Source organism: Plectropomus leopardus, chromosome 4, assembly GCF_026936395.1.
Source record: "Plectropomus leopardus strain MGB_pleo_1.0 chromosome 4, ASM2693639v1, whole genome shotgun sequence".
In the NCBI taxonomy this organism is placed as follows: Eukaryota; Metazoa; Chordata; class Actinopteri; order Perciformes; family Serranidae; genus Plectropomus; species Plectropomus leopardus.
The window spans coordinates 31,146,315-31,163,435 of NC_142179.1; the positions used below are offsets into that span (position 1 = coordinate 31,146,315).

Consider the following 17,121-nt stretch of genomic DNA (forward strand, 5'->3'; position numbering starts at 1 on the left):
CGCCTATGAACCAATGAAGCATGCAGAAATACTTGAGCAAATACCCTCTTATTAAAAATTACTCTCACAGCTGAATGAGTTCATTACCAGTCTGTGGTCAACTGAGGGCAACCCCTGCTGTGACTCTCATCCACCTCTGACCAGAGGGGACCTTGGCAGTTAATCTCACTGGTGCTTTAAACGTGCAAGATCTCGCCTAGCTCGCCAGGGCAGTTGTTTTCCAATGATTTCTGTGAACTCATTTAAATTAATAGGGAACAACTGAATAAGGAAAAAAACAGCCAATGGGGCGGCTTCATGGTAATGCATTTCCTGGATTCTGAGTGTTGTTCTTGTTAGTTACACTTTCATTTTATTGAACACGTGTTTTAAATTTCCCTATCATTAACAGTGAGAACCTGTGGAGTTATTGGATGAGTTGGAGACGCTGAGCTGCATTTGAAATTAACACAAATCATGTTAAACTGGAATGTTTTTCACAACAAGCTGAATACTAAAATCTAAACCTTCCTGGATTTTGAATCAATCTGGACCACTAGGGTAAAATAGCTGGCTTGTCAGAACAGATAGTATTACATACCTCCAAGGTTAACCCCTCAGCTTGTGTTCATTGTCCCCTGAGATGGACAAGAGGGAACAGCTTGTAAATTACACCTTTTGATTGCCTGACAATGCCATCAGTACCAAACACACACTGAGGTTTAATTCTCCTTGTTGTCCCTTTTTCACCTATTTCCCCGCCCATTCACTTTCATGCAGCCTCTTGTGTTTTTGTATGCTGGAATTGATGCCAGGTGCTGTACCTTGAATGCCCCGCAGTCTACAGTGAGAACGTCCCACATCAAGGAAGCCGCACAGTTGCAGCCAAACCCAAATAATCATGGAGGGTCACCACATCAGGGACTGAGACTTCCAGCTGAGTCAACACAACAAAGTGGTAACTTTGTACGTGTGTGCGTGTGTGTGCGTGTGTGTGTGTGCGTGTGTGTGTGTATTTCCCGTCAGACCAGTCCATTTTCATTCATTGGAGAAATTACAGTTAAGACTGGTGAATTCTGTCAGGAGAATATTTAGTGGCAAACACGGTGAAATGAAATGTTATGCTAGCAGATTTATGGCTGTACTTCAGTGCAGCAGAGCTTTGAGATAAATGCTAAAATCAGCATACTTACATGCTCATAATGACAGTGCTAACAATGTTTAGTGGGTGAACCATATCATGCATGCAAAGTTGTGTTTCCAACGATAGTGAAGGCATGACCCGCCCCACTCTTCTTCTAATTGGCTAGTATTCATTGTCTTCATTGGCTGGGTTGGTTAGGTTTAGCTATAATGAGTGAGACTAGTTAGGGAGCGAGATGCATTATAATATCGGCACCACATCCGTATCAGCAGACGTTGGCTTTAAAATGAAATAATGGAATGGGTCAACATGCTGATTTCTGCCAATATGAGAAACAGATTTTTTTTTTTTAAACTGACAAAGTGAACACATATAAAACATCAACCTGAGTACTTTTCTTGTTTTTAATTCAAGAATGAATATTACATGCGTTAAAAAGCATTTTTTATGTCTCCATCTGCTGATCACCATCATGATAAGGTTATGCATTACATGATGTTATTCCACTACAGAAGAGACTTGATAATCACTAAAAGTGGATAATTCGATATTGATACTGGTTATCAGCAAAATTAGTTATCATCTATCAGTATATCTGATATCGGCAGAAAAAAAACAATATCATGCATCCCTAGTCAGGGACAGGGTAAGACTGTCAGGGTAAGCCAATCGAAACAGGTCATGCCCTCACGAGGAAAGGCATATTCATCATGTTTTGGCTACTGGACATACAAGGATTTCAACCAAATGATTTAAATAGATGATGATTGGTAACATCACAAAATAACATTGGGCTTCATCCTCTGGGGACAATGACTGTCTGTGCCAGAACTCAAGTAAGACCATTTGAATGTTGTTGAGACATTTCTAAACAAAAATGTCAACTTGCTGATGACACTACAGGAAAAGTCAGAGGATCATCAAAGACAATAAATATCTGTAAAAAAAAAAAAAAAGTTGCAATCCACTGAGCATTATATTATATGACTTCCTATGACGATGGCAGCACATGTAGATGCAGCAGCCAGTAGCTCCTCAAATCCTTGCTACTTTTTGCTATGTTTTTCTATTTTTTTCAGCACCATGACCCTTCTGCTGAAGCACGACTACAATAGAGAAGCACATATCGTGAAGACTGCAAGAGGATCCCCACTGGTGGCAAGACTCTGATGCAAATTCAAAAAATGTACTGCAGGATTTGAATGATGCCACCAGCAGCAACATGCCCAAGGAGCTGGATGAGGTTTTCATAGTAGCTGCTGATTTTAATCAACTCGTCCTTCAACTCCAAATATGTGGCAGTATCAAGGACAAAAGTAATTTTGTTTTTTAAATGACCGATAAATATACCCTCTACCTTCTACCTTTTATTAGTTCAGATATTTTGCTCTGGTGGGCTGAGCAACCAACCAGTTCTCATCTTTCAAATCATAGTTTCACACAAAGATTGCAAATAGCATTGTATTAAATGTTTCAATAAACTTTTGCTTTCTAGTTTTAATTAAAAATATAAAAACTACATGGAAAAGCAGCAATACATTGCTTCATAAAAAAAGACCACAACATATTTCCAGGGGATTGATATTCATGATTCACATAAAGCTTCACCGGGTGGATGATTTCTGGTGTTTAAAACTATTTCTCGGCTTGTACTCTGTTCTGATCCAAATCACGCCCTGATTTTATCTCTTTCTCTATTGGGAAGATGATTTCTGCTACAGATGAATGAGTGTTTTATCTAGAAAGGGCAATTTATTAGTGGCAAATAAAAGTTGATAACTAACTGTTGGGTGAAGCTTACTACTTAGGGTTACTGTCCCTAATCTATTTGTCTGTTATTTTTTATTTGTATCATCTTTTAAATAAAGTTAGTCTAATTCTGTTACCTGAAAATGATGCAGAGGGCACTTGTAAGTATCATTGCGAAGAAGGCAGCTCCACTCACAGCAGCCAGCAGAGAGTCCACCTTACTGGTTGCGTGAGCAGAGGTGTGACGGTCCCCCCCTGGTTCGGTCAGGTTGTGGTAGTGGAAGAGAAGAGCAAAGCCGCGGCCCCAGTGGGTGGTGGTGATGAGCTCCATGATGACCTCCACCATCTCCTGGCTGGAGCCGAAAACCAGCTGGCTGCCGGGAGGCCGGTTAGATCCACAGAACCTGGAGGAGAAGGTGATGAGGTCTGAGATGTAGAGGACATCATGGGGACAGGCATCAAGCACCGAGTGCTGGGTTTCGGGGCTCACAGTTGGAGTGCCAGTGGAGTGTGGCGAGGCATAGGTGGTTTCCTCCACAACAGTGCTTGGGTTAGAACTGGGGCTGAGGTCTCCCCTTAGGTGAGACAAGGAGGCAGAATTGACAGTTTTGTCTCCTGGAGGCACAGCCCCAGGTATGAGGAGAAGAGAGGGAGGAGGAGGCGAAGATAGGCCAGAGGAGGATTCCGCAGATCTTTTGGCAGAATTTGAGACTTTGGCAATCTCCATCTTAGTGGACTGCTCCTGGACCACTACTTGCTTGACCTCACCATCTTGGGAGGACTGCTGAGTCTTTGAGTCATCCCCCACACCCTGAGGCACAGGATCTTTAGCTGCTGATGAGGTTTCATCTGCCGCTAAGCTGCCAGGAGTGAAAGTCACTTCTTCGTCTGCCTCTTCCTCTTCAAAATTAGAGAGAGCAGAGTACTGTGCGGCGGAGTCATGGCTTTCAAAAACGTCAAAGTCAAATATCTCCAGAATAAGCTGGTAGTCAACAGGCACAAAGAACTGCCAAACACAGTGTGTCCCAGAGGAGTAGTTATAGGGGAAGCCAGGGGACAGAATAAGACCTTGGACGTCCACCACATCCACCTTGGCACCACAGTCAAAGTATACCTGCAATATGAATAACATTAAGTTAGTCTTGTCATAAACTCTGCTTTTAAAGCTAAAGTAGGTAACTCTTTTTAAAACTATATTGGCTAAAACTGCTACTATATCCTGGCAGTGGTACATCAGGCAGATAATCTATGAAAAAATCAGGTTCCTCCTTGTGCTCCCAATGGCATTTGCAAGAAACCACCGTGCCTGAACAAAGACAACCAATCAGAACCAGAGGGAGTCTCTAATGCATGTGCACTGCCAATGAAAGTGTCCACGACAAAGACAAGAACAGAAAAAAACCAAACAGAAGACCAACGACAGTCTTCTTCTGATTTTGTCAGCCCAGTCGCCAGAAGAAAATGTTGGCATTGTATGTTTATGCAAACTACAGACACATTACATTTACACATTTCAGACAAATCATATTAAGGTTTCTGATTGGATGTATATCAGCAGACTTTGTCATCAGGAAGCTGAGGGGATGGTGGATGGTATGAGACGTAGGATAGCTTCCAAGCTGCAGACCACTGCAAAACATTGTTCAAAACCAACAAACAACAAAAACGGTTGTTTTTCAGCAAGACAGTGCAGCATTTCCAGCCGTGATAGTGGCACCAAAACTGGGTGTTAAAAACCAAAACATGATCTTTTCCTAACCATAACCAAGTGGTTCTTGTGGCTAAACCTAACCACACATTACCCACAGTGTTGTTGAGAGGTAAATAAAGGTAAAGAAATATGAAGTTTCAACATATCTGCTATATACTGACATACAAATGTATCTGTGATTTGCAGAGTCAAGGCCAACATATATTTCGGCAACTGGATTGTTTTCATTGTGAGTCTTCCTCTGTTTACTTTTTTTGCTGTGTAAGCTGTTGTTGGCAGAGCAGTGTGTGAAAAAGCTGTGATTGATATGCGTTAGAGACTCTTCCTGGCTCTGATTTGTTGTTGTTTTTGTTCAGGTGCAGTTAATTCTTGGAGTAGTAGGAGGTTTTTCATAGATTGTCTGTCTACTGTGTACTACTGTCAGGATATAGTGACAGTTTCAGCAAATATGACAAAAAGTTATTTTTGTAAAAAGTCACCAACGGAACCTTCAAGGAATTACAACCAACGAATCTCACATGTGAAGGTTTACTTTAGGGCACTTACTGAGAGTGACAATTAATGTGACTCATACAGCTCTGCATGTAGAGCCCAGCACAAAAACTGCCATGGTTAGGATTCCCACAGTTGCCACCCATGTGAGCATTCGTGTTATTCTTCTATTTTAAAGTGTTGACCAGTATTACGTTACACTTTGCCTAAATTCTAAGATGAGTCATGTATTCAGATAATAGCTACTGGGTGATTAAGTTCTCTATGTCAAAGGCACCAACAGCCAAAGTACCTATCAGCTAATAATACACTGAACTTGTGGTCTGATTATTCACCGACACAAACCGGCTTGAAACTGAACTATTCAACCCTGCTAGTCGGCCTTTATATCAAAGCCTGCATTTTGCCTGTATTGCCTGCTTGGGTAACCCTGGGGAGGGTATTTCTTCAAACATGCTGGCTGTAATTCTTCCCAGGTGTGTAAGGATGTAAGGGGGACCTGAGATCTAAGCAGAGGCAGATGTGTGGCTGGGCAAGGGAGCTGAGGACCAGACCTCTGTAGGGGGCCTGTGTGTTTATGAGCTTTCCTGTTGGCCTCAGTTCTGGACTGTGGGAATGACCCAGACTGGCAGACCCCCATGCCAGACAGGTAACAAGCCCAACACCCGCGGGCCACACTTGTGCTCTGGACTGGGCTAAAAGCATATGAGAGATCACTTTGAGAATGCGGTTCAGATTTAGAGGGGAGAAAGAGGGCAATAGGGACACAAGGGCGGCTAAAGTCTGTGGAGCCAGACAGGCACTTTAATTGCTCCATGGACCATCTATCCCCATCTGAATGCATTTATCAAAGGCATTCCTCCGTCTGCAGATTTTCAGTTGCAAAATCTAAATGTAATTTTCAATCATGACTGGAAGAGAGGACCACTCACTTGGCCCTCATGTCATCAGGGTCAAATTTAACGCTGTCTCCATAGTTGATACAGCTGACAGCCTCACAGCCAGGCTGCAGCATCTAACAGAGAAATGAGAGGTCAGAGAGGGCAAAGAGGGGAGCATGACCCATGTAACTACAGAAAATGTGTTTGTGTGTGAGTGTGTGTGTGTGCGAGTGTGTGTGTGTGTGTGTGTGTGTGTGTGTGTGTGTGTGTGTGTGTGTGTGTGTGTTCTGTTTGGTTTTAGAGGTTACATGTTAAAGGGATAGTTCTGTTTTTTTCAAAGCGGGGTTGTATTGGGTACTTATCCACTGACAGTATAATATACAGTAGATGTCAGTCTGGCTTGAGGGCAGGAGTTGGACATGGAAGCTAAGCAATCTACTGCTTTGGAGGGGTCAGCATTAAAATGAATTTTAGATGCCAAAAATATTACCACCAAAAAAAACACCACATACACCTAAACTGGTATTGATTTTTTTAGGTGGGAGTTTTTTAGGTGGTTAATATACGTTTTGTTGCTGACTCCTCCATCACTGTACATTGCTTAGCTTCTGTGTCAGACTCCAGCCTACTTCTCTAATCCGGGGTCGTGTTTACCAACATCTCCTGTATGTAATACGCTGACTATGGATAAGTACACCATATTACCCCACTTCAAAAAAATCTCAATTACCCCTTTAAGACATGTTGCATTCGGAGTTATGTTGTTCTAGTACCAGAGTTTCATCAAAGATCATCAACAATCACCAGCTGTCCTCAACCATAAAAGCATACCATACAATAAATATTCAATAGTCAACAGGTTTAACTCAGAACACCTGCTCTCTCTTGACCTCTTTAAATTACATGATGCATGATGAGCAATTCAAGTGGCTGCCGGTTATTGCAGTACAAGCCATAGTTTCCTACTTACATTTACAAACAGTAGTGTAATCAAATTCAATGAACTGTTTGCGGCATATGAGTGACATTGCTTTATTGAAATGTTTGCTCCATCTTCTAAATATTAAAAAAGAGTGTAATATTTATTTCTTCCAATTACCACAATTCTAATGTAAATTTTGATCATTTAAGTTCTTAAAGATAGCTGCAACTTGCTGTTTTTCTCCCTGACTGACATTTGGAAGCAATTACTTTGGCACATGGCATGCTACGCTTGCACTTCATACACACTTACTAGAAATTAATGTACTACAGCAAAGAATTACACGGGTGACATTTGAACGGGCCAAATGCCATTCCTGCTGAGGCTGGAGAGAGTAAGCCGATTTGGGGTTAGCAGTGTTTGCAGCGAGGTTGCGCAATGAGGGGAACCACTTCACAATATGGGGGCATAACAGGGGGGGAAGAGAAGGACAGCGTTTCCCCTTTTAGGACAAGACTGACCAGTGATGAGAAAATGTATGTTTGTTCAAACTGCGTTGTTGGCCTTTCCTCAACCTAGCTAAAAGACACTCGTTTTTCTTCTAATTAAACGTTTTTTTTAAAAATACATGTTGTAAATAGAGCTTGTTTATGAATGCATAGTCTCTTTTATGATGTGAAATCCTGCATCTGATGAAAGAGAACTGTGTCATGGACAGAGAGTGTGTCATCTCTCCCACCAGGATGAAGCTGCCGGGAGGTCCCCAGCACCCTGGGATGTGCATGCTAGACTACACATGAAAGGGCCCCAAAGTGCCACAGTGTCGAATGGAAATGGGACATTCTTATAATGCCAAACATCTCAGTTCTGTTACATCACAGGCCGCTCCACTGGCAGGCCGCTAATTATTCAAGGATGCCTTTTCTCATGGCCAAACAATGGGCCGCAGTGCCGTTTTATTGAACCACTCCGCATATGGGGAGGGTGGATAATATTTTAATGAAGTGATGCTAATAAGTACAAGGCAAGCTGAAAGTTTACATAAGAACCGGCTGGTTATTGTGCCCCAGTTGTGTCACTGACAGGGGCTTCCCTGGGCAGGAGAAGATCAACTGAGTACATAATTGTCTGAAATGACTTGTTCAGTGAAACATCAGACCAGCTGCTGTCATTACAGAGAGGCCCCTGACAAACTGTATTGTTCTAGCATTTCCACTTTGCGTCAGCACATCTTCAAAAAAAAAAGAAAAAAGGTGTTTCAATCACATTCCATGATGTGGTTCATAGGTCTGTCTAATTACCAAAGAAACAGCTTTAAATCCACTGACTGGTGCTGTTATGGAGTTGACTTTTCGTTCTTTTTTTTGTACATAACATTTTCTCACACTAAATAATAAATACTCAAACAAATTTAGCCAGAATTTTGAAATTTTGAGAGATTGTATCCCATGTAAATAAGAGGATGTGATCTTAAAAATATTAACAAATATAAAATATAAATAAATAAATAAACAAAATGGAAAGTAGTAAAACAAAAGTTCTGGAGGAAAAAAAAACAGAATTTTAAAAATCCAAGCTTTTATCTGTTAAAAAAATATATTTATTTTTAGTCTTCTCTTTGTGGTATAAAAGTGAGCAAGCCAAAAAAACACCACTTGTCAGTGCACCTTTATTTGACAAAACAGAAGTCTGCAGTCTGACACAGCTGTTGGCTTTTGCATGGATTTTTTTTAAACCACCCAGGCTGACGACACTGCTGTGAAAACCTTTGCAACACGAGCTGGCTTCTGCTGAAGTACTGTTAATACACACAAACACACACACACTCTGCCTCTCTTGCACAAACAGCCCTGGACTGGCTCATAAACAGGCAGGCGGGCCCCTCAAAAGGGGGCAAGAATCCTCACCAGCCCTGTTTACTGGAGGAGAAAAGTGACACTGCTTCACAGGCTAGCACTTGAGCAGCAGCAGCAGTCAGGATGCTTTACAATCACATGCAATTTCTCAGGTCTGCACAGATATCAAAATAGCACAGCTTTGTGGACCAACAGTTTGTAGCCTGCACTGACTCAAATTCCAATAATACTTGATTTAATCAAGTAGTCTGGAGTATTGGGTAAGGGACAGAAAATTGATACAGCACGGTATTGCAATAATTTGCATGGCAGTCCTCTGGGGCTTTGCTGTGTTTGTCAAAGCACTTTGTAAACTCTGTTTTTAAAGGTGCTGTATAAATGAAGTTATTATTATCATGATTATAATAGTGTATCAATACATAATTGCAAAGTATCATTTTTTTAAATTATATAAATTATGAATATTTCAGATACAAATTAAACTTTTTGTTAATTTTGTTAGCAGACTACAATAATAAAATGAATTGCTATTTCAGACTACTAGGTACAAAATGACTGAAGTGAAATGAACAGATTGAAACCTTTATATCATTAGACGAAACAGATGTTGACAATGTATTCCTTTGGTGACACAGAATGTGACATAATTTGCAGTTGACAAAAGGTAATACATCGCAATGTCACTGCAATACACAGCTTATTACAAAACATTTGAATGCAATAATATTGTATCATGACAAAAATATCATGATAATATCATATTGTGGGGCCACTGGTAATTCCCACCCTTGATTACCACTAATTTGGGGGAACAAAAAAAATAATATTTCTTATTATAATAAGTATTATTAAGAAAAAGATTTTCTTAAAATGCAACAAAATGTACAGGAATTTTCCTGAGTAACAGCGGTGCAGGAAATATATCGACTTCCCATACAGTGATGCACAATACACAAACACAAGATGACAGTGTTTGCAGGGTACACAGAATATCAAATTATTATAAACTGTTCCTCTTTTCAAAAAAGAACTTTGATTTCCTATATACCAATCATAGACAGAGACATGCAGCAAAAAAAGTGTTGTTTGTGAAGTTTGAATAGGTCTTTCAAGGTTTTAGACAACTGAGTCAGCAGCTGCAGCTTAATATCAGCAAGATGCTCCATTTGTGGGGTTTTTTTTCAGAATTTGTGCAGCTGTCTCCAAATGCACAGATAGAAAAGAAGCTCCTTGAGGTCATTGTGCACAGCTGTGAAAGGCGCTGATACTCGAGCCCAGGATTTATCACATATCTCCCCTGTGATGTCAACCCCTCTCCTGATGGGCTCATGTCAGTGGCTGTAGTTCAAGCCAGGGTGAGTTTACAAACAACTGGTGTAGCGGCCTGATTAAGCCCAGGCATTTCTGGGGTCGCCCTTGTTGGCCAACTGTAGCGCTGGCTCAGCACATTTACACCACGGTGTGCATCCTGGGTGACTTATGAAAGGCCTCTTTGAGCCGTTGCATGTTTGATCAACATTTTTATTTACAGAGCCATCATGGGACATTTACTGCCGCCTGAGTGGAAAACCAGAACGCTGGAAATTATTACCGTGGTGTGGTCCTCGAACTCGCACAGACATGTGAGTGGGTGAGCAAGAGGACAGGCAGATGCAGGCTCTCTCCTCCATGTTTGTGGCGTGAAACCTATTAACATATTTCCTCCAAAAAGAGCTGCTGCTGCTGCTGTGGTAGCTGTTAAAGCGAGTCTGTGGAACCATGTGGTGAATCATGACCTTATCTCCACGGTGGTTTCAACCAGTTTGGAGAAATCATTTCCAGATTTTGGAATGTGATCCATGATAATTAGTCTTTTCTTTCAGCACCTTGGTGAGAAGCCATTCAGACGTGTGGGCTGGGCTGCACTGTACTGACACAGCTAAACTGCAATCAATCACTGTCTAAATGGATACAACAACATTTCCGAGGCAACCGCAGCATCAATATCACCAGGCAAGCGTATTTTTGAGTATCATCTCAATACTTATAACCCCCAAGCTACAGCATATTTCACCTTAGCTGTTTTAATGCATTGACTTAGCCCTGGTATGTGCCTTTTGTATATTAACATTACGTTCTAGTCACACAGCTAAGCAGACGATTTTCCTTCTGTTCTGAAGGTATTTCAAGAATCTGCAAAAACTTCTAACCATCTGGATGAAAAAATATCCCCTCTGCGGCACCACTAGAACGATTTTTAACCTGTTTCTCAAGTTGCAACTCAATTTCCAATAAAGGAAGCCGGAAATTACATGTTCCCTTGCCCTTTTTACAAGAAAAGAAAAATAGGACTGTGTCGCTTTGTTGGATAATGGAAAGTAATGGAAAGTGCTATCAGTATAGACAAGCAAAAGTACCAGTTTCCATATCTATAACAGCAGTACTGTTCTACCTGCTTATGTTTTGTTTGTTTTGGACTGTCTTGTTTTGTCTAGATTTCCGTTTCCATCTTCCACCTTGTCACTACCTTGTGTTTTTTTGCCCTTTGCACCAAAAACAAAGAGAAACAAGTACGCTGAGCTGACTGTGTGGTGTGCCAAACAGCTTAATCCAAAGGAGACACTTTTCTCTGTTTACATGAGGTTTAGGGAACGTGATAAAATAAATTCCATTCTCTAGCCTCTCTGGATACCTCGTATGTGTTGCATTTATGCCATGCACATTGTTCGACTATTTTTTAAAAAAAGTTATAACTGCATACATTTAATAAAACTGCAGGAAAATCAAAATTCCTGATGCTTTTCTACGGAGGTCTACGAGCATGATGTCCGATTGCATTGTGTAGCTACACGAAATGTGTTTGGCTCGTGGCGGTCGAGGGTGGGGCTTAGCGATAGATCCATTTCGGCTGCCATCTTTGTTTGAGTTAGAAAACAGAGTCACCTTTCCTAAGTTCCTAAGATAATCCAGATAGAAGAGTTTTTAATGAATACACTATATGAGAGATCTGGAGCGAGTACTGACTACGACTTTGACAAGAAAAATGATCCATCTCTGCTGTAGTTTAGATCCTTCCTGACAAATTGTGATTTTATGTCCACAACTAACTAATCTATTGCACATAGAACAAAATTGAACATGATTGTTTCTGGTTTGTAGGCCCTCTGCCTGACGCTATCTGCACTCTGCAAAAGACCAGTTAGGGTACAGTAAAAGAAACATCACTCCATTGCACAGATGTAAAACCGCGAATGGACTGAGCGATTTTGTCCAAATCACTATCTGATAGCTTCAACTCAATTTCAGGAGTTCTCCTAGTATATACTTTTATGTTTTATCAATTTAAGCTTTATAGTTTTGAATCAGGACTTTGAGTCTTTGGGTTGAGAAGCTCATGTACATAACGTGCCAAATTTAGAAGGCTATAGCTGTTATTTTGGTGTGTCAGATAGATATTCAATCGCCAGTAAATCTTAGTATCCCATCAGACTCTGCTGATACCGTATTTCAAAGGAGTCTGATGGGGATCTGAGCCAAAAAAACTTAGTCAGGACAGCCCTACTGTGGTATCCTCACACCTCCTAAAGAGAAGAGTAAAACAAATGCTGTTTATACAAAATGCAGCTACAAGAGCTTTTATTTGGACAGATAAAAATCTGTAATTAACAGACAGTGAAGGGGGGTATTTTAGTGTTAGGTGGCCACCTGAAAACCTCATCAGCAACATCAGCATCTTTGAGTTTTAATGCTACCATAGACAGTATTAAAATGACGTTTGTTTTCTATTGAACAACCTACTGCCTCTGCAGCACACACAGGACAGCTTTCACTAGCTCACTCTCTAGCTCTCTGTTTATCACTCCGTCTCTGGCCCTGACTCATTCATCCCATCTCCTCTAAAGTCCCTCTGCACTTCACTAACACACAGGGACATGTTTATCTGTTGGCAGACTATGTGTATCTGTTGTCAGATAATTCATGGGAAGAGTAAGCAGATTCACAGTTCACCGGGGTCCTACAACTCAATTTAATTAGAGATTAATGTACCCTCTTTCTATGGCAAGTAAAACCTTCCGAGACACAGAGCGGAGCAACAAAACAAATCACTCTCCCTCATCCACAGCGCTGAATTGTGGACTCACAGGCTCGGATGCCTCCCCTTTTTTTTTTCTTTCTAAAAGGGGATAGAATAAATTCCAAGCTTGTTTATGCTGTTCCAAAAATCAACTTAATACAAAAGGGGAGTGGAGGACAAAGACATCATTTACCATGTCCCCTCAGGCAGATAATTGCAAAGATAGTGAACACCCTATGCACACAGGAACTAAAGCTGGAGACGCTGACAATTCAATATACTAAGGGCTTTTGTTGTCTAGTTCTAAGAATTTTACTGCTGGGCCGCCATTGTCCATCAGCGGAAGCGGATGACTCTTGACAGGTGGAAGCTTCTAACTGGAAATGTGGTCCTGATGTCCTAGAGGAGATCTGTGTCAAGGGTAACTCCTTCTGCACTTCAACACCAGCCGCTGTCCTAAATGGGGATATTTTAGTGCATCACATAAATCAAAAATAGAAGACTATGGGACTGAAAGAATGACTGGGTGATGCGGTTTACAGTTGGGACGCTTCACTTAAAGACTTTACTACAGAGTTTGGCAAGAAAGTACATAAAATATGATTTATATCCCTGTCATTTTAAGAATGTCACTGCTTATTTCCACTTCCAAGACCACAGGAAAAACATATAGCATTCATTCAGGCTTCCCAATTCCCCGACAGCTCAGACTACTAGGAATGGACATGAAATGGTGGTGATCAAATAACAAATTAATAAATACATGCTCTAGCTATCACATACAGTTTTTTTGTCATAAGCAATGAGGCATCACTTTCCCTTTCTTTACGAGCAAGTACCGAGGCCCACCACTGCCGCTGTCTATGTAAACATGAATGTTCCAGGCGGCTGACAATGTCTGTCAACAAGTCCTGCCATCCTTTGTCACATGTGTAGCTATTCCTACGGTGCAGGTATCCATATAGACCAAAGTACAAAGTGACACTTCAGGTTAGGGCATCAAAATAACTTTTATACCCCAACCAATGAGCTCTGAAGCACCTATTCAAAGCTAAGCCTCATTTACCTGGCAGGAGCTTTGACTCTACCACAGGAGAAGCTAAAACATGTCCAACATGAATCACAGACTGATTGAATGGGAAAACATGCCCGAGAAGCAACCCCTGACTGTTTGGATTCCTGATTTATTGGAGACAAACTTTTGGTGGTAGACAAACTTTTGATCATGAACTCCTTGCACATCAGAGGTAAAGCTTGGGAGTTCACCTACATGGGTATGAAAAGTGCTACAACACAAGGGTTACATCCTCTCAATGTGGTTCTCATTTCAACAGTTTGGACTCTGCATGCCATTCTCTAACTCGGTGAAGTGCAGTAACATCAAAACATGCCTGTGCCATCAAAACATCCCTTTGAAAGCCCGAGAGAATATAATGTCCCAGGAGGTTTGGAAATTTGTAAATATAGTCCAAAACTTGCATATCTTTACAGTGAATGGCAAAGGTGGGTACCTAAGGCAGCATGATGTAAGGTGAATTTAAAAAAAAAAAAGAAATGAAAGAAAACAACAACTCTGGCTGTGGCTAATAATACAGTGGTACAGCAGCTTTTTCCAATATGTCACTAAAATAGTTCATGTGGTAGCCAATTTTTGTAAAATAAATAAATAAATAAAAACACTCATGAAACTTAACCTTTGAAAAGCAAACCCCACTTTAAAAAGAAAAAAAGACGTTTATTTACAGTTGTGTAAAGGCGACATGAGGCGGATGTGTTGGCTAAATGTTATGGACAGAGCTGTTTCATAAACAAGTTGACTACAAGACCATTTTTGATAACCTGTTTATGCGATGTATTTCGTTTCCTAAACAACTTTCGAAACTTCAGAGGCAGCGTAAGGCTGTGCTTTCAGGGAGTAATGTTACATGCTGTTGTCAAACAGAAAGTGCGCAAAACTCAATTGCAAAGTTGGTATATTTAAAAGTCCATCGATATCTGCTACACTTCCCCATCATTTAATAAACAGACTTGGACGTTTTTCGAAGCAGAGTTGTTTACTGATATTGTCGGCATAAATGTTATCGAACAAAAAGCATTTACAGTGTTAAAATGTCAACTTTAAATTCGACTCATTACGTACTATTGCCTAGAGCCGTGCACTGCAGTTTGGTAGTACAAACTTGTTGACAGAGCAGACGAGCTACATTTAAGATGTAGATGACATAAGAGATCCTTTGTCTATCAAATGTATGCCGAAATGCATGGTGGCACCTAACTTTTCTTAAAATAACTTGCTTTAAGTCCCTAGGGGTCAGAGTGTTTTCCGAGAAGAAACAATAGTTAAATAGTAACATTTCCGAAGGGAGTTCGTGGCTTGGTTCTCTCCATACATGTGAGCACAGCACTCCACAGGGCTGGAGGTAAAGCTTGTTAATTATTGTCAGCTTATTGTCAACAAATGTCAACTTACCTTCTGTGCAACGCATCCCATCACGAAGAGTAGATATGCTGTCATAAAAACATGGGCCCCAAGCGACGTAGCACAACTCATTTTCCTCTAATTGTTCCTTTTTAATGCGACGCACAGTGAACCGTATCCCGCTCCTCTGCTTCCCTCTCATTCACCTGAAGTGTCGGGAGCGCGCTTCCATCGTTCATGGGCGAAGCAGAGCACAGGGTCAGACCCCTGACTGAAAACTCTCCTGTTCAGGTCTTAATAGTAACTTCAGCGTTATTTATGTTAAATCCATTTTAAAAATCTAATTCAAAATAACAACAACATCGTTGTGGATTGTATGGCTGTAGCTCTAGCCTGTGCTGTTAATGATTTTTATAAACATAGGTTATATCATTTAGGTTTAGCTTTTATATTTCTGTTGCCAAATATCAATTCCTTCTCCTAATGTAGCAGATACAGATAAGTTGCATAAATGCTGCACAATAAGTGAAAAACACTTACTATGACACAGCTATGAATTTGAATCTATTTCCATATTATTTTGGAGCATCATATCATAGATAACAGCTTGTGTCAAGGTGAGGTCAAGGTTAAATCTATGCTTTTTGTGTCCTTGTAGGCCTACTTTAATTTTGAAACATTCCTCATTTATTGATGATTTTTTAAAATTATAATCCAAAAAAGTATGCTTTGTTTGTGGTTGAATCCAAAATGTATATTACTTTAGTGTATTATATAATCTAAGAAAAACACAGGTATGTTTCCTCTGATCTGCTGTTACAAAAGTCTCCAAATCTATCCTGCATTCTATGTATTTAAGAGAGCACCACCTCTAAGAGACTCACTTGCTAGTTCTGATTTGCCCATACCTAAATACATTTGTCAGTGACATTACAAAGGGTATCTATGTGTGGTGGATGCACACAGTTTGATTTTAATCCAAAGTGCCACTCCTTCAACCACCCACACTCAGGATCTCAGACAGGCATCATAGCTATTATCTCATGCACCAATCCAATGTGATTTGACCTTTTGACAAGCCTATGTGGGCAAACCAGTAGAATGTGAAATGCTTAATTTGATGTCTGCAGAATAATGTTGGGGAATATATCTAAACAAACAATTTCCCAAGAAGGAAGGCTATTGGCAACACAGACTGGGGAGTTTTGATTTAGGGAAGCATTTTGCATTTTTCATATCATTACGATGGCCTATATTTGGGTTGCAGAAAAAGTAATTTTAAAAAAATAAAACTGCAAAGAACCTGTTAGATCTATATGTTGTCCTCAGACCAGGGTTAGGGTTTGTCCCATGTGTGAGACAGCAGTGGTAAGACAATGCCATTCTTAAGATAACCACTAGATGGCACCAAAGTAAGATCATTTGAAATCCAACACTGACTTGAAATTTGTCTTTTAAAATAAATGTTCTTTTTTTACCTTGCGCCTTGTAGCCTACTTTGATTTGCATTCAACAGTACAAAGTGGATATTACTAGAATGATCATGGTATTGGACTTTGTTTACATATGCCTAACACTTAATTCATTGTACATGGATTATTGTGTCTTGTACAACAGTGGCAAAAGGTAAATGTGTAAATTTCATAATTTGTGATTTGTAGAATTGTGCAACTGCAGTAAAGGTTTTGAGAAGGTGTAACTGTTGTGTTGTGATTGTTGAAGAATTTTTTTTAAATGTGTACAACTCCTGAAGCTTTTTTTTCTTTGTGACTTCAAATGTAGCCTACTGATACACATATGTAACTATTTTCTACAGCTTTCCATTGATCTTCAGTTGTTTTGCACTAATAATACCTTCAGAGGTATCTTGTAGTTGGTGCTTTTCAGGGGGACCCTGCATTGGGTGTTGTCCAT

General features: G+C 40.4%; 1 protein-coding gene across 1 annotated transcript in view; it reads right to left on the bottom strand.

Moving 5' to 3' along the window:
- The window catches only part of LOC121944102 (uncharacterized), a 57,679-nt gene extending 42,208 nt beyond the window's left edge, over positions 1 to 15,471 (bottom strand). The window contains exons 1-2 of the mRNA XM_042487780.2: positions 15,259 to 15,471; positions 3,010 to 3,986 (exon numbers count right to left, since the gene is read on the bottom strand). Coding sequence (XP_042343714.1) covers positions 3,010 to 3,986; positions 15,259 to 15,339 — 1,058 coding nt within the window. The 5' untranslated portion in view covers positions 15,340 to 15,471. The remainder of the gene's footprint in view (positions 1 to 3,009; positions 3,987 to 15,258) is intronic.
- Positions 15,472 to 17,121: the final 1,650 nt, after the last annotated feature.